At 40.2% G+C, this 17,014-nt stretch overlaps 1 protein-coding gene across 10 annotated transcripts in view; it reads left to right on the plus strand.

Annotated features, from left to right (window-relative positions):
* The window catches only part of TUBGCP4 (tubulin gamma complex component 4), a 56,454-nt gene that overhangs the window by 19,400 nt on the left and 20,040 nt on the right, over positions 1–17,014 (plus strand). For all 10 annotated transcript variants that reach the window (XR_010839672.1, XR_010839673.1, XR_010839674.1 and 7 more), the window contains 2 exons: positions 1,450–1,615; positions 1,847–1,971. Coding sequence is in view for 5 of the 10 variants with exons in the window: in XM_059059369.2 (XP_058915352.1) it covers positions 1,450–1,615; positions 1,847–1,971 (291 nt within the window). In the remaining 5 variants the exon portion in view is untranslated. The remainder of the gene's footprint in view (positions 1–1,449; positions 1,616–1,846; positions 1,972–17,014) is intronic.

Here is a 17,014-nt window from a genome sequence, read left to right on the forward strand (position 1 = left end):
TTAGGCAAGAGGTTAACCTACCTCTGTATGTTAGATCAGACTTTATGATAGATCACTCTAGAAACTGTGTGGGGAATCGTTTTTTTTTTAAATTAAGATTAGCAGCAAGTAGGTCAGTTAGGAGAATGTTGGGGACATTAGCTGAAAAATAATTGTGGCCTACACCAAGGGTGGGAACAGTAAATATGGTGAAGAATAAAGAGGCTTGAGAGATATTAAGGAGCTGGAACACGTAGGTCGTGGTGATTGATTGGCTATGGGTCCAGAGGGAAGAATCGAGGATGATACCCAAGTCTCTGCCTTTAGTAGTGGGCGAGTAGTGACGATAAGGAACATGGATTATTGGTGTCAGGGGAAGGAAGATGGGTCTAACTTTGGACACATTGAGGTACTTATAGGAAATGACCAGTGGGCTGAGCCTAGAACTCATGAGAGTAATCTAGTTTAAAGTCTTAGGAGTCATCGGCATACAGAAGTTTTTAATTTGGGATCCACGAGTGGCTTCAGAGGGTCTGTAAAGTGTATGGTTATATATTTTTCTGGAAGGTCTGTAGCTTTTATAATTGCAGAGTCCTGTGATGCAGAAAGATTAAAAATATCTCTTATGATGATCAGTTCAGCCTTAGAAGAAGATGTGATTGTCTAGGAAGAGTGTTGAGAGCCATAGGAGAAGAGGGTCTAGGATAGTGCCCTGAGGCACACCAGCACCCAAGCCCAAAACTAAAAGAGTGAATAGCAGAGATCAAAGTCAGGAGTATGGAGCCTAAAGTTCCAGTTGGAGCTGGATAAGGGTCAACTCAAAAGCAAGTCAGGGAACAGAAGGGGCCTGAGTGATTGGGTGGTGAGTGGGCTAGATCAGTGATTCTCAAACTGTGGAGTGCCTCAGAATCACCTGGAGAGCTAGTTAAAACATGGACTGCTGGGCCTACCCCCCCCCAGGTTTTCTGTAAATCTGCAGAGGGGCTTGAAAATTTGCATTTCTAACAAGCTCCCAGTGAGGCCAGTGGTGCTGGTCCAGGAGCCAGGCTTTGAGAACCACTTGGCTAAATGAGTCAGGCTTGTGTAAAGATCTGGGCAGAGCAGGCATATGCACAAGATAATAAATCGTAGACATATAGATCTGGAAAAAAACAAAGATCAATTATTCCATGGTACAAGTAAGGAGACTGGGTTCCAGACCTACTGCACAAGTTTTTACACAGTAGCCAAGGCAAAGGGCTAAAATCCTAATGTTAATAAAACCACTGCTATTTCCACCATGCTATCTTTCTGCCTAAAAATGGAATACATTTCTCTAGCACCAGTAATGTAACAATTATGCAACTTCAGATTTAAAGTCCCTGCTTCTAGAAAATGCAAATCACGGGTTGGGAGACCTGCTGGATGTTTCCTTGCTTTCCCTTTCTCACTTCCTATGTCATCTCTGATACGGATTATTTCTTTGACCAGCGCCTGATAGAAGAAGAGAACATGCTGGCACCATCTCTAAAACAGTTTTCTCTGCGAGTGGAGATTCTGCCCTCCTACATTCCAGTGAGGGTTGCTGAAAAAATTCTGTTTGTTGGAGAATCTGTCCAGATGTTCGAGAATCAAAATGTAAACCTGACTAGGAAAGGTAGGAATCTCCTTGCCCAACCGTACCCCATCCTCAAAGACTTATTTGATGCTGCCAAAGTCTGCCTGGGCAGAGTGGGTGGTTACTGACCTTTATGTTCTGAGATTTCAGCACAGCTGTGAGTGACATGCTTACCTGAGAAGCAGGTGAAATAGCTGTGGCTCTGGGATGAGAAACCCTTGCCTGTGCAGGTTCCCTGTCTTCCTTTGACAGTGCCTTCCTGTTTTGCAGGATCCATTTTGAAAAACCAGGAGGACACTTTTGCTGCAGAGCTGCATCGTCTCAAGCAGCAACCCCTCTTCAGCCTGGTGGACTTTGAGCAGGTGGTGGATCGTATACGTAGTACTGTGGCTGAGGTTTGTCTTTCTTAGTATATTTTCTTCGGAAGAAAATAGGTTAGTTCCCCCAAAATTGAGTACTTGACTTTTGTTTCTTCTTAATGTGATTAGAACTTAACTTGGAGGGAATTGAGAGAGTTGAAGGGCAGGAAGTAGAAAATAAAAGCATTCTGTCTGTTTTTAATAATAGAACTGCCTTAGCCTTTTCCCACCTGACAGGAGTTTGATTGTTAGCTAGTTAGTTAATTAATTAGTTGAATAAAGGGAGGTCTTGGTTTCATTTCAGACTCTCAGCATTTTGAGTCCGTCTGTATAGTTGGCAGTGACTTCAGGGAATCAACTGATTCTGACTAAATTTAGTGCCTTACTTATATTTTAGAATGGCTTTATTATGTATTCTTTAATTTATGGATATGATAATCTTAGGAAGGCAGAACAAGTAATATTTTTCCATTCTTATAAATGAAAAAAATTCTCAGAAAGCTAACTTCTCTGATGTCACATAGTGAGTAACAAAGGTGAGCTCAGAAACAAGTCTTTGACTCCTAGTTCAGTGTTTTTAAGTGAATTGTGCTTCATCCACCAACTTAAATTGTGACCAGTAATTTTTCAAATGGGCATATGTTCTGTGGCTTATAATAAGATTTGATGCACAGGTGTGTGATAATGTGAAATGAGATCTTTTGTTAGTTGTGTTAACTGTGTTAGTGGTTTTCAACTCTGGCTATGCATCGAGTGACGTGGGGAAATCTGAAAACATGCACTTGCACCAAATCCTTACCTCCAGAGTTTCTGACTCATAGGTCAGGAGGGAGTCAGTACTGGTAGGTACTTGTATTTACACCAGCCAATCAACAAACCTCTGCAGGTGATTTTGAAGCACAGGGGCACTAGGGTCAGTGTCTAGAATTGCTAAGATTAGCGTCAGATATACTCATGTTGGAAGCACAGTAATCTATCATGAATATGATTTCCTTTTCTGGTCACTATCTCAAAAATTCCAAGGCACTGGAGACAGAGCTGTGATGTAGACATAGAATATTAGATCTTGAGGTGACCTTGAAGTATCAGTTGATTTGATTCCTTATGGGAAAGTAAATATCTAAACTACCCAAAATACATATTTCTGTCCGTTCAGACTTTCAAGACACTGCCTCTCCATCCATATCCAAGGCAGCTGTTGTCTAGGGGGCTGGTGCCTTCACTCCCTTTCATCTTATTGACTTGATTTCTCTTCTGTTATCATTTTTGTGGTAACTCTTTGGGAAATATAGTTAATGGAAGAAAGTAAAATTTTATTAAATGAATAACATAGAATTTCAAAATTGTTTCCTTGTGAAATTTTGAAATGCATATGTTGCTCAAAATTATATTTCCAGTTTGTAAAAATGATAGACAAAGAATTGAAGCTCAGACTCTTGGAAGCTAATACTTTGACATCTATAATTGTAACAATAATAACAGTTTAAAGTAATAAAAGAGAGTGTACCAGGGAGGAAAAGGGGACAGTGTCTTGCAAATACATATCATACTCACCCCCTTTTGGATCTCTTTCTCTCCTTTTTCATTTTTAAAAAATGTATACATACCATATGAATCTGTTTATATAAGGTTTAAAAACAAGCAGCGCTAATCTGGTGTTAGATGTCAGGATGGCATTTGCCTTTGGTAGGTGGAAAGGACATGGGTGGGCCTTTCAGGATGCTGGTTATACAGGTGTGTTCATTTTGTGAGAATTCTTCAAGCTGTAAACTTACAGTTGGTGCACTTTTCTGTATGTATTTTAGTACCTCAACAAAAAGATTTTTAAAATTAATTACTAGATACGTAATAGTTTTTTTGTTAATTTTATCTTTAGTTGGTTACTACTTATATAGAAAAATTGTATTAATTTTTGTAGGTTAATCTTATACCTGGCAACTTATTGAAGTCTTTTTTTTTTTTTTTTAGTTTTAATGGTTTGTCTGTTAATTCTATTGATTTTCCTCACTAATGATCATATCATTTGCAATTATTGAAAGTTTTACAATTTTCCTTCCAACTTTTCAACTTTTGCTTCTTTTTTTTCTTATAGCCTTAACTAGGATCTCTAGTACGGCATTCAACAGCTGGGTTGATAGTTGATATAAGCTATGTTAAACAATAGAGGTGATAATGGGCATCCTTGATTTGTTGGCTCTTAAAGATAATAAATCTAAAGTTTCTCTATTACTTTAGTGTTTGCTGTAGGCTTTGGCACATGAGTTTATCAAGTTTAAAAAAATTACCTTCTCTTCCTAGTTTGCTGTGAGTTTTTATAATAAATAGATGTTGAATTTTATCATTGCTTATTCTATATCAATTAAGGTGCAGTTTTTTGCTCTGAGATCTTTTTCTCCTTCAGTCTATTCATAAGGTAAATTCCTGTTTAGATTTTCAGATGTTGAATCTTCCTGAGATAAACCATACTTGAGCATGATGTTTTATTTTTTAATGTACTGTTGGATTTAGTTAGCCAAAACAGTGTTTGGAATTTTTGCATCTACATTTACTAGCGAAATAGACTATACTTTTCTCTTCCTGTATTGTTCTTATGTGGTTGTGGAACAAAGATTATATAAGCCTCATAAAATGAGCTTGGTGTCTATCACTGTTTTCCTGTTTTTTAGAACAGTTAATGTAAGACAAGAATTTTTACTGAAAGTTTGATTGAACGAACCTGAAAAATTATGTGTTAAGTTTTTTTTGGAGAGGAAATCTTCACTGATTCAGTATATTTAAAACCTATTAATCTATTTAAGACACTTATTTCTTCTTGTAGCACTTTTGGTATTTTCTACTTTTCAAGGAACTTACCCATTTCATCTAGATTTATTTGGGACTTCCCTTGTGGTCCAGTGGTCAAGACACCATGCTTCCACTGCAGGGGACACGGGTTCAATTCCTGGTCAGAGAACTAAGATCCCACGTGCTGTGCACCGTGGCCAAAAAATTTAAAAAAAAAAAAAAAGACAGCCACTGTAACAGGTGTGAGGTGATATCTCATTGTGGTTTTGATTTGCATTTCCCTGATAGTTGGTGATGTTGAGCATCTTTTCATGTTCCTGTTGGCCATTTGGATGTCTTCCTTGGAGAAAAGTCTATTTAGTACCTCTGCCCATTTTTCAACAGGATTGTTTGGGGGTTTTGGTTGTTTTTATTGAGTTGAATGAGTTCTTTCTATGTTTTGGATTTTAACCCTTTATCAAATATATGATTTGCATATATTTTCTCCATTCTGTAGGTTGCCTTTTCATTTTGTCGATTGTTTCTTTTGCTGTGCAGAAGCTTTTAAGTTTGATGTAGTCCCACTTTGTGTTTTCTTTTTCTTTTGTTGTTTGTGTTTTTGGTGTCACATCCAAAAAAAATCATTGCCAAGACCACTGTTTTCTATTTTTTAATATTTATTTATTTATTTATTTGGCTGTGCCAGGTCTTAGTTGCAGCATGCAGGATCTTTTTTTAGTTGCAGCATGTGGGCTCTTAGTTGCAGCATGCCAGATCTAGTTCCCCAACCAGGGATTGAACCCGGGCCCCCTGCATTGGGAGTGTGGAGTCTTAACCACTGGACCACCAGGGAAGTCCCGCCAAGACCAATGTTAAAGAACTTCTTCCGGGCTTCCCTGGTGGCACAGTGGTTGAGAATCCGCCTGCCGATGCAGGGGACACAGGTTTGTGTCCTGGTCCGGGAAGATCCCACATGCCGTGGAGCGGCTGGGCCCATGAGCCATGGCCACTGAGCCTGCACATCCGGAGCCTGTGCTCCACAACGGGAGAGGCCACAACAGTGAGAGGCCCGCATACCACAAAAAAAAAAAAAAAAAGAACTTCTTCTAGGAGTTTTTCTGCTATCAGGTCTTATGTTTATGTCTTTGATCTATTTCAAGTTAATATTTGTGCATGGTGTGACATAGGGGTCCAATTTCATTTTTCTGTATGTGCTTATCCAGTTTTCCCAGCACCATTTGTTGAAAAGAGACTATCCTTTGCCCTTGGGTGTTCTTGGCTCCCTTGTCAGATATTAATTAACTATATAAGTGGGGCTTTGATTCTAAGTTTTCTGTTCCATTGCTCTATGTCTTTTCCTGCCAGTTCCATACTGTTTTATTTTTTTATATTGGAGTATATTTGATTTACAATGTTGGTGTCAGTTTCAGATATACAGCAGAGTGATTTAGTTATACATATACATACATCTGTTCTTTTTCAGATTTTTCTCCCATATAGGTTATTACAGATTACTGAGTAAAGTTCCCTGTGCTATATAGTAGGTCCTTGTTGATTATCTATTTTATATGTAGTATTGTGTATATGTTAATCTCAACCTCCTAATTTATCCCTACCCCCCACCTTTCCCCTTCGGTAACCATAAGTTTGTTTTCTAAGTCTGTGAGTCTATTTCTGTTTTATAAGTAAGTTCTTTTGTATCATTTTTTTAGATGCCACATATAATTGATATCATATGATATTTGTCTTTCTCTGTCTTACTTCACTTAGTATGATAATCTCTAGGTCCATCCATGTTGCTGCAAAAGGCATTATTTCATTCTCTTTTTATGGCTGAGTAATACTGCATTGTATATATGGACCACATCTTCTTTAATCATTCATCTGTAGATGGACATTTATGTTGCTTCCATGTCTTGGCTATTGTAAATAATGTTGCTGTGAACATTGGGGTGCATGTATCTTTTCAAAGTATGGCTTTCTTCGGATGGGATTGCTGGATCTTATGGAAGCTCTATTTTCAGTTTTTAAGGAACCTCCATACTGTTCTCCATAGTGGCTATACCAATTTACATTCCCACCAACAGTGTAGGAGGGTTCCCTTTTCTCCACAACCTCTCTAGCATTTATTGTTTGTAGACTTTTTGATGATGGCCATTCTGACTGGTGTGAGGTGATACCTCATTGTAGTTTTGATTTGCATTTCTCTAATAATTAGCAATGTTGAGCATCTTTTCATGTGCTTTTTGGCCATCTGTATGTCTTCTTTGGAGAAATGTCTATTTAAATCTTCTGCCCATTTTTTGATTGGGTTGTTTGTTTTTCTGATATTGAGCTGCATGAGCTGCTTGTATATTTTGGAGATTAATCCCTTGTCAGTAGCTTCATTTGCAAATATTTTCTCCTATTCTGTGGATTGTCTTTTCATTTGGTTTATGGTTTCCTTTGCTGTGCAAAAGCTTTTAAGTTTAATTAGCTACCTTTTTAAAAAATTACTCTAGAAGGTGGGGTCCAAAAAGATATTGCTGTGAGTTATGTCATAGAGTGTTCTGCCTATGTTTTCCTCTAAGAGTTTTATAGTATCTGGTCTTACATTTAGGTCTTTAATGCATTTTGAGCTTATTTTTGTGTATGGTGTTAGAGAATGTTCTAACTTCATTCTTCTTTTTTTTTTTTTTGGCTGGATTGGGTCTTTGCTGCTGTGTGCAAGCCTTTCTAGTTGTGGTGAATGGGGGCTACTCTTTTTTTTTTTTTTTTTTTTTTTTTTTTTTTGTGGTACGCAGGCCTCTCACTGTTGTGGCCTCTCCCATTGCAGAGCACAGGCTCTGGACGTGCAGGCTCAGCGGCCATGGCTCACGGGCCTAGCCGCTCCGCAGCATATGGGATCTTCCCAGACCAGGGCACGAACCCGTGTCCTCTGCATCAGCAAGAGGACTCTCAACCACTGCACCACCAGGGAAGCCGCAAGCGCCACCACGGAAGCCCTAACTTCGTTCTTTTACATGTAGCTGTCCAGTTTTCCCAGCACCACTTATTGAAGAGACTGTCTTTTCTTCATTGTATATTCTTGCCTCCTTTGTCGTAGATTAGTTGACCATAGGTGCGTGGGTTTATCTCTGGGCTTTCTATCCTGTTCCATTGATCTATAAGTCTGTCTTTGTGCCAGTACCATACTGTTTTAATTAATGTAGCTTTATAGTAGAGTCTGAAGTTAGGGAGCCTGATTCCTCCAGCTCCATTTTTCTTTCTCAGGATTACTTTGCCTGTTGGGGTCTTTTTGTGTCTCCATTCATTGATGAGCTCTAGTAGTTTTCTGGTAGCATCTTTACGATTTTCTTTGTATAGTATCATGTCATCTGCAGACAGTGACAGTTTTACTTCTTCTTTTCCAGTTTGGATTCCTTTTATTTCTTTTTCTTCTCTGATTGCCCTGCCTAGGACTTCTAAAACTTTGTTGAGTAAAAGTGGCGAGACTAGACATCCTTGTCTTGTTCCTGTTCTTAGAAGACGTGCTTTCAGCTTTTCACCGTTGAGTATGTTAGCTGTACGTTTGTCATATATGGCCTTTACTATATTGAGGTAGGTTCCCTCCGTGCCCACTTTCCAGAGAGTTTTTATCATAAATGGGTGTTGGATTTTGTCAAAAACTTTTTCTGCTTCTGCTGACATGATCATATGGTTTTTATTCTTCAATTTGTTAATGTGGTTTATCACACTGATTGATTTGCAGATATTGAAAAAATCCTTGCATCCCTGGGATAAATCCCACTTGATCATGGTGTCTGATTCTTTTAATGTATTGTTGGGTTTGGTTTGCTAGTATTTTTTTTGGCTGCGTTGGGTCTTAGTTGCTGTGCACGGGCTTTTTCTAGTTGCATTGAGTGGGGGCTACTCTTCATTGCCGTGCGCAGGCTTCTCATTGTGGTGGCTTCTCGTTGTGGAGCATGGGCTCTAGGCACGCAGCCTTCAGTAGTTGTGGCACGTGGACTCAGTAGTTTTGGCTCACGGGCTATAGAGTGCAAGCTCAGTAGTTGTGGCGCACGGGCTTAGTTGCTCCATGGCATGTGGGATCTTCCCGGACCAGGGCTCGAACCTGTGTCCCCTTCATTGGCAGGCAGATTCTTAACCACTGCGCCACCAGGGAAGTCCTGGTTTGCTAGTATTTTGCTGAGGATTTTTGTGTATGTTCATCAGTGATATTGGCCTGTAACTTTCTTTTTTTGCAGTATTTTTGTCTGGTCTTGGTATCTTTGTCTCTTTTGGTATCAGGGTGATGGTGGCCTCATAGAATGAGCTTGGGAGTATTCCTTCCTCTGCAAATTTTTGAATTAGTTTGGGAAGGATAGGTGTAAGCTCGTCTCTAAATGTTTGATAGAATTTGCCTGTGAAGCCATCTGGTCCTGGACTTTTGTTTGTTTAAAAATCATTGTTTCAATTTCAGTACTTGTGATTGGTCTGTTCATATTTTCTATTTCCTGGTTCAGTCTTGGAAGCTTGTACCTTTCTAAGAATTTATCCGTTTCTTCTAGGTTGTCCATTTTATTGGCATATCACTGCTTGTCGTAGTCTCTTATGATCCTTTGTATTTCTGTGATGTCTGTTGTAACTTCTCCTTTTTCATTTCTAATTTTATTGATTTGAGCCCTCTCCCTTTTTTTTTTGTTTAAAGATTTTTTTTTTTTGATGTGGACCATTTTTAAAGTCTTAATTGAATTTGTTACAATACTGCTTCTGTTTTATGTTTTGGTTTTTTTGCCACGAGGCATGTGGGATCTTAGCTCCCCAACCAGTGATTGTATCCGCACACCTTGCATTGGGAGGCGAAGTGTTAATCATTGGACCGCTAGGGAAGTCCCTCCCTCTTTTTCTTGATGAATCTGGCTAAAGGTTTATCAATTCTGTTTATCTTTTCAAAGAACCAGCTTTTAGTTGCAATGTTTTCTTCGCCTCTGTTTCATTTATTTCTTCTCTGATCTTTATGATTTTTTCTGCTAACTTTGTATTTTGCTTGTTCTTCTTTCTCTAGTTGTTTATTTGAGATTTTTCTTGTTTCCTCAGGTAAAAGCGTATTGCTGTAAACTTCCCTCTTAGAACTGCTTTTGCAGTGTCCCTTAGATTTTTTTTTTTTTTCCCGTCCTACCACTAATCTCTTCATGACATTTTTTTCCCTTAGAGTCCATGTATATGTGTTAGCATACGGTATTTGTTTTTCTCCTTCTGACTTACTTCACTCTGTATGACAGACTCCAGGTCCATCCACCTCATTATAAATAACTCAGTTTCATTTCTTTTTATGGCTGAGTAATATTCCATTGTATATATGTGCCACATCTTCTTTATCCATTCATCTGTTGATGGACACTTAGGTTGCTTCCATGTCCTGGCTATCGTAAATAGAGCTGCAATGAACATTTTGGTACATGAGTCTTTCTGAATTATGGTTTTCTCAGGGTATATGCCCAGTAGTGGGATTGCTGGGTCGTATGGTAGTTCTCTTTGTAGTTTTTTAAGGAACCTCCATACAGTTCTCCATAGCGGCTGTATCAATTTACATTCCCACCAGCAGTGCAAGAGGGTTCCCTTTTCTCCACACCCTCTCCAGCATTTATTGTTTCTAGAGTTTTTTATGATGGCCAATCTGACTGGTGTGAGAGGATATCTCATTGTAGTTTTGATTTGCATTTCTCTAATGATTAATGAGGTTGAGCATTCTTTCATGTGTTTGTTAGCAATCTGTATATCTTTGGAGAAATGTCTATTTAGTTCTTCTGCCCATTTTTGGATTGGGTTGTTTGTTTTTTTGTTATTGAGCTGCATGAGTTGCTTATAAATTTTGGAAATTAATCCTTTGTCAGTTGCTTCATTTGCAAATATTTTCTCCCATTCTGTGGGTTGTCTTTTGGTCTTGTTTATGGTATCCTTTGCTGTGCAAAAGCTTTTAAGTTTCATTAGGTCCCATTTGTTTATTTGTGTTTTTATTTCCATTTCTCTAGGAGATGGGTCAAAAAGGATCTTGCTGTGATTTATGTCGTATAGTGTTCTGCCTATGTTTTCCTCTAAGAGTTTGATAGTGTCTGGCCTTACATTTAGGTCTTTAACCCATTTTGAGTTTATTTTTGTGTGTGGTGTTAGGGATTGTTCTAATTTCATACTTTTACATGTAGCTGTCCAGTTTTCCCAGCACCACTTATTGAAGAGGCTGTCTTTTCTCCACTGTATATCCTTCCCTCCTTTATCAAAGACAAGGTGACCATATGTGTGTGGGTTTATCTCTGGGCTCTCTATCCTGTTCCACTGATCTATATTTCTGTTTTTGTGCCAGTACCATATTGTCTTGATTACTGTAGCCTTGTAGTAGAGTCTGAAGTCAGGGAGCCTAATTCCTCCAGCTCCATTTCTCGTTCTCAAGATTGCTTTGGCTATTCGGGGTCTTTTGTGTTTCCATACAAATTGTGAAATTTTTTGTTCTAGTTCTGTAAAAAATGCCAGTGGTAATTTGATAGGGATTGCATTGAATCGGTAGATTGCTTTGGGTAGTATAGTCATTTTCACAATGTTGATTCTTCCAATCCAAGAACATGGTATATTTCTCCACCTATTTGTATCATCTTTAATTTCTTTCATCAGTGTCTTATAGTTTTCTGCATACAAGTCTTTTGTCTCCTTAGGTAGGTTTATTCCTAGATATTTTATTCTTTTTGTTGCAATGGTAAATGGGAGTGTTTTCTTAATTTCACTCTCAGATTTTTCATCATTAGTGTATAAGAATGCCAGAGATTTCTGTGCATTAATTTTGTATCCTGCAACTTTACCAAATTCATTGATTAGCTCTAGTAGTTTTCTGGTAGCATCCTTAGGATTCTCTATGTATAGTATCATGTCATCTGCAAACAGTGACAGCTTTACTTCTTCTTTTCCGATTTGGATTCCTTTTATTTCTTTTTCTTCTCTGATTGCTGTGGCTAGAACTTCCAAAACTATGTTGAATAAGAGTGGTGAGAGTGGGCAACCTTGTCTTGTTCCTGATCTTAGTGGAAATGGTTTCAGTTTTTCACCATTGAGAATGATGCTAGCTGTGGGTTTGTCATACATGGCCTTTATTATGTTGAGGAAAGTTCCCTGTATGCCTACTTTCTGCAAGGTTTTTATCATAAATGAGTGTTGAATTTTGTCAAAAGCTTTCTCTGCATCTATTGAGATGATCATATGGTTTTTCTCCTTCAGTTTGTTGATACGGTGTATCACGTTGATTGATTTGCGTATATTGAAGAATCCTTGCATTCCTGGGATAAACCCCACTTGATCATGGTGTATGATCCTTTTAATGTGCTGTTGGATTCTGCTTGCTAATATTTTGTTGAGGATTTTTGCATCTATGTTCATCAGTGATATTGGCCTGTAGTTTTCTTTCTTTGTGACGTCTTTGTCTGGTTTTGGTATCAGGGTGATGTTGGCCTCATAGAATGAGTTTGGGAGTGTTCCTCCCTCTGCTATCTGTTGGAAGAGTTTGAGAAGGATAGGTGTTAGCTCTTCTCTAAATGTTTGATAGAATTCGCCTGTAAAGCCATCTGGTCCTGGGCTTTTGTTTGCAGGAAGATTTTTAATCACAGTTTCAATTTCAGTGCTTGTGATTGGTCTGTTCAAATTTTCTATTTCTTCCTGGTTCAGTCTCGGCAGGTTGTGCATTTCTAAGAATTTGTCCATTTCTTCCAGGTTATCCATTTTATTGGCATACAGTTGCTTGTAGTAATCTCTAATAATCTTTTGTATTTCTGCAGTGTCAGTTGTTACATCGCCTTTTTCATTTCTAATTCTGTTGATTCGAGTCTTCTCCCTTTTATTCTTGATGAGTCTGGCTAATGGTTTATCAATTTTATTTATCTTCTCAAAGAACCAGCTTTTAGTTTTATTGATCTTTGCTATTGTTTCCTTCACTTCTTTTTCATTTATTTCTGATCTGATCTTTATGATTTCTTTCCTTCTGCTAAATTTGGGGTTTTTTTGTTCTTCTTTCTCTAATTGCTTTAAGTGCAAAGTTAGGTTGTTTATTCGAGATGTTTCCTGTTTCTTAAGGTATGATTGTATTGCTATAAACTTGCCTCTTAGAACTGCTTTTGCTGTATCCCATAGGTTTTGGGTCGTTGTGTCTCCATTGTCATTTGTTTCTAAGTATTTTTTGATTTCCTCTTTGATTTCTTCAGTGATCACTTCGTTATTAAGTAGTGTATTGTTTAGCCTCCATGTGTTTGTATTTTTTACAGATCTTTTCCTGTAATTGATATCTAGTCTCATAGCGTTGTGGTCGGAAAAGATACTTGATACGATTTCAATTTTCTTAAATTTGCCAAGGCTAGATTTGTGACCCAATATATGATCAATCCTGGAGAATGTTCCATGAGCACTTGAGAAAAATGTGTATTCTGTTGTTTTTGGATGGAATGTCCATCTTGTGTAATGTATCATTTAAAGCTTGTGTTTCCTTATTTATTTTCATTTTGGATGATCTGTCCATTGGTGAAAGTGGGGTGTTAAAGTCCCCTACTATAATTGTGTTACTGTCGATTTCCCCTTTTAAGGCTGTTAGTATTTGCCTTATGTATTGAGGTGCTCCTATGTTGGGTGCATAAATATTTACAATTGTTATATCTTCTTCATGGATCGATCCCTTGATCATTATGTAGTGTCCTTCTTTGTCTCTTGTAATAGTCTTTATTTTAAAGTCTATTTTGTCTGATATGAGAATTGCTACTCCAGCTTTCTTCTGATTTCCATTTGCATGGAATATCTTTTTCCATCCCCTTACTTTCAGTCTGTATGTGTCCCTAGGTCTGAAGTGGGTCTCTTGTAGACAGCATATATATGGGTCTTGTTTTTGTATCCATTCAGCCAGTCTGTGTCTTTTGGTGGGAGCATTTAATCCATTTACATTTAAGGTAATTATCGATATGTATGTTCCTATTACCATTTACTTAATTGTTTTGGGTTGTTCTTGTAGGTCTTTTCCTTCTCTTGTGTTTCTTGCCTAGAGAAGTTCCTTTAGGATTTGTTGTAGAGCTGGTTTGGTGGTGCTGAACTCTCTCAGCTTTTGCTTGTCTGTAAAGGTTTTAATTTCTCCATCAAATCTGAATGAGATCCTTGCTGGGTAGAGTAATCTTGGTTGTAGGTTTTTCTCCTTCATCACTTTAAATATGTCCTGCCACTCCCTTCTGGCTTGTAGAGTTTCTGCTGAGAGATCAGATGTTAATCTTATGGGGATTCCCTTGTGTGTTACTTGTTGTTTTTCCCTTGCTGCTTTTAATATGTTTTCTTTGTATTTAATTTTTGACAGTTTGATTATTATGTGTCTTGGCGTGTTTCTCTTTGGGTTTATCCTGTATGGAACTCTCTGTGCTTCCTGGACTTGATTGACTATTTCCTTTCCTATATTAGGGAAGTTTTCAACTATAATCTCTTCAAATATTTTCTCAGTCCCTTTCTTTTTCTCTTCTTCTTCTGGGACCCCTATGATTCGAATGTTGGTGCGTTTAATGTTGTCCCAGAGGTCTCTGAGACTGTCCTCAGTTCTTTTCATTCTTTTTTCTTTCTTCTGCTCTGCAGTAGTTATTTCCACTATTTTATCTTCCAGGACGCTTATCCGTCCTTCTGCCTCAGTTATTCTGCTATTGATCCCATCTAGAGTATTTTTCATTTCATTTATTGTGTTGCTCATCGTTTCTTGCTTCCTCTTTATTTCTTCTAGGTCCCTGTTAACTGTTTCTTGCAAATTGTCTATTCTACTTCCAAGATTTTGCATCATCTTCACCATCATTATTCTAAATTCTCTTTCAGGTAGATTGGCTATTACCTCTTCATCTGTTAGGTCTGGTGTGTTTTTATCTTGCTCCTTCATCTGTTGTGTGTTTTTCTGTCTTCTCATTTCGCTTATCTTACTGTGTTTGGGGTCTCCTTTTTGCACGCTGCAGGTCCGTAGTTCCTGTTGTTTTTGGTGGCTGTCCCCAGTGGCTAAGGTTGGTTCAGTGGGTTGAGTAGATTCCCTGGTTGGGTGGACTAGTGCCTCTGTTCTGGTGGATGAGGCTGGATCTTGTCTTTCTGGTGGGCAGGTCCTCGTCTGGTGGTGTGTTTGGGGATGTTGGTAACCTTATTATGATTTTAGGCAGCCTCTCTGCTAATGGATGGGGCTGTAGACCTGTCTTGCTCTTTGTTGGGGATAGGGTGTCCAGCACTGTTCTTTGCTGGTCCTTGAGTGAAGCTGGGTCTTGGTGTTGAGATGGAGATCTCTGGGAGATTTTCGCCGTCTGATATTATGTGGAGCTGGGAGGTCTCTTGTGGACCAGTGTCCTGAGGTTGGTTCTCCCACCTCAGGGACACCGCCCTGGTGCCTGGCTGGGGCGCCAAGAACCTTTAATCCACACGGCTCAAAAAGAAGGTAGAATAAATAGAAAGGAAAGAAAAGGAAGGAAGGAGGGAGGGAGGGAAGGAAGGAAGAAAGGAAGGAAGAAATGAAGGAAGGAAGGAAGGAAGGAAGGTGCAGAGGAAGAAAGGGAGGAAGGAAGAGAGGAAGGGAGGAAAGAAGGGGGGAAGGAAGGAAGAAAGGAGGGAAGAAAGGAAGGAAGAAAGGAAGAAAGAAAGGGAGAAGACAGAGTAGTATAAAGTATAGTTATTAAAATAAAAAATAATTATTAAGAAGAAAAATTTCCTTTAAAAAAAAAAAAACAGAAAAATGGGTCGGTCTAACCCTAGGACAAATGGTGAAAGCAAAGCTATACAGACAAAATCTCACACAGCAGCACACATATACACACTCACAAAAAGAAAAAAAAGGGGGAAATAATAGTATATCTTGCTCCCAAATTCCACCTCCTCAACTTGGGATGATTCGTTGTCTATTCAGGTTTTCAACAGATGCAGGGCACTTAAAGTTGATTGTGGAGCTTTAATCCGCCGCTTCTGAGGCTGCTGGGAGAGACCTCCCCCTCTCCTCTCTGTTCGCACAACTCCTGGGGTTCAGCTTTGGACTTGGTCCCGCCTCTGCGTGTAGGTTGTCCGAGGGCCTCTGCCCTTTGCTCAGACAGGACAGGGTTAAAGGAGCAGCTGATTCGGGGGCTCCAGCTCACTCAGGCTGGGGGGAGGGAGTGGCACGGGTGCGGGGCGAGTCCGCGGCGGCAGAGGCCGACGTGACGCTGTACAGGCCCAAGGCGCGCTGTGCGTTCTCCCGGGGAAGCTGTCCCTGGATCCCGGGACCCCGGCAGTGGCGGACTGCACGGGCTCCCGGGAGGGCCGGTGTGGAGAGTGACCTGTGCTCACACACAGGCCTCTTGGTGGTGGCAGCAGCAACCTTAGCGTCCGACACCCGTCTCTACTGTCCGTGCCGACAGCCGCGGCTCGCGCCCGTTTCTGGAGTTCCTCTACGCGGTGCTCTTAATCCCCTCACCTCACACCCGAGGAAGCAAAGAGGCAAGAAAAGGTCTCTTGTCTCTTCGGCAGCTCCGCGCCCGCTTCTGGGGCTCCTTTAAGCAGCGCACTTAATCCCCTCTCCTCGCGCCCAGGCAGCAAAGAGGGAGGAAAAGGTCTCTTGCCTCTTCGGCAGCTCCAGACTTCTCCCGAACTCCCTCCCGGCTAGCCGTGGCGCACCAGCCCCCTTCAAGCTGTCTTCACTCTGCCAACTCCAGACCTTTCCCTGGGATCCGACTGAAGCCCAAGCCTCAGCTCCCGGCCCCGCCCGCCCCGGCGGGCGAGCAGACAAGCCTCTTGGGCTGGTGAGTGCCGGTCGGCACCTCTCCTCTGCGGGAATCTCTCCGCTTTGCCCTCCGCACCCCTGTGGCTGAGCTGTCCTCCGCGGCTCCGGAGCTTCCCCCTCCGGCACCCGCAGTCTCCGCCCGCGAAGGGGCCTCTAGTGTGTGGGAGTCTTTCCTCCTTCACGGCTCCCTCCCACTGGCGTAGGTCCCGTCCCTATTCTTTTGTCCCTGTTTATTCTTTTTTCTTTTGCCCTACCCAGATATGTGGGGAGTTTCTTGCCTTTTTGGAGGTCTGAGGTCTTCTGCCAGCGTTCGGTGGGTGTTCTATAGGAGAAGTTCCACGTGTAGATGTATTTCTGATGTCTCTGTGAGGAGGAAGGAGATCTCCGCGTCTTACTCTTCCGCCATCTTTAAGCCGTCTCTCCCTTAGATTTTGAATCATCGTGTTTTCATCTTCATTTGTCTCTAAGAATTTTTCAATTTCCTCTTTGATTTCTTCAGTGATCCATTGGCTGTTTAATAGTATATTGTTTAGCCTCCACGTGTTTGTGTTTTGTTTTTGGTTTTTTTTTTTTGCGGTA

This window comes from Kogia breviceps, chromosome 3, assembly GCF_026419965.1.
Source record: "Kogia breviceps isolate mKogBre1 chromosome 3, mKogBre1 haplotype 1, whole genome shotgun sequence".
In the NCBI taxonomy this organism is placed as follows: domain Eukaryota; kingdom Metazoa; phylum Chordata; class Mammalia; order Artiodactyla; family Physeteridae; genus Kogia; species Kogia breviceps.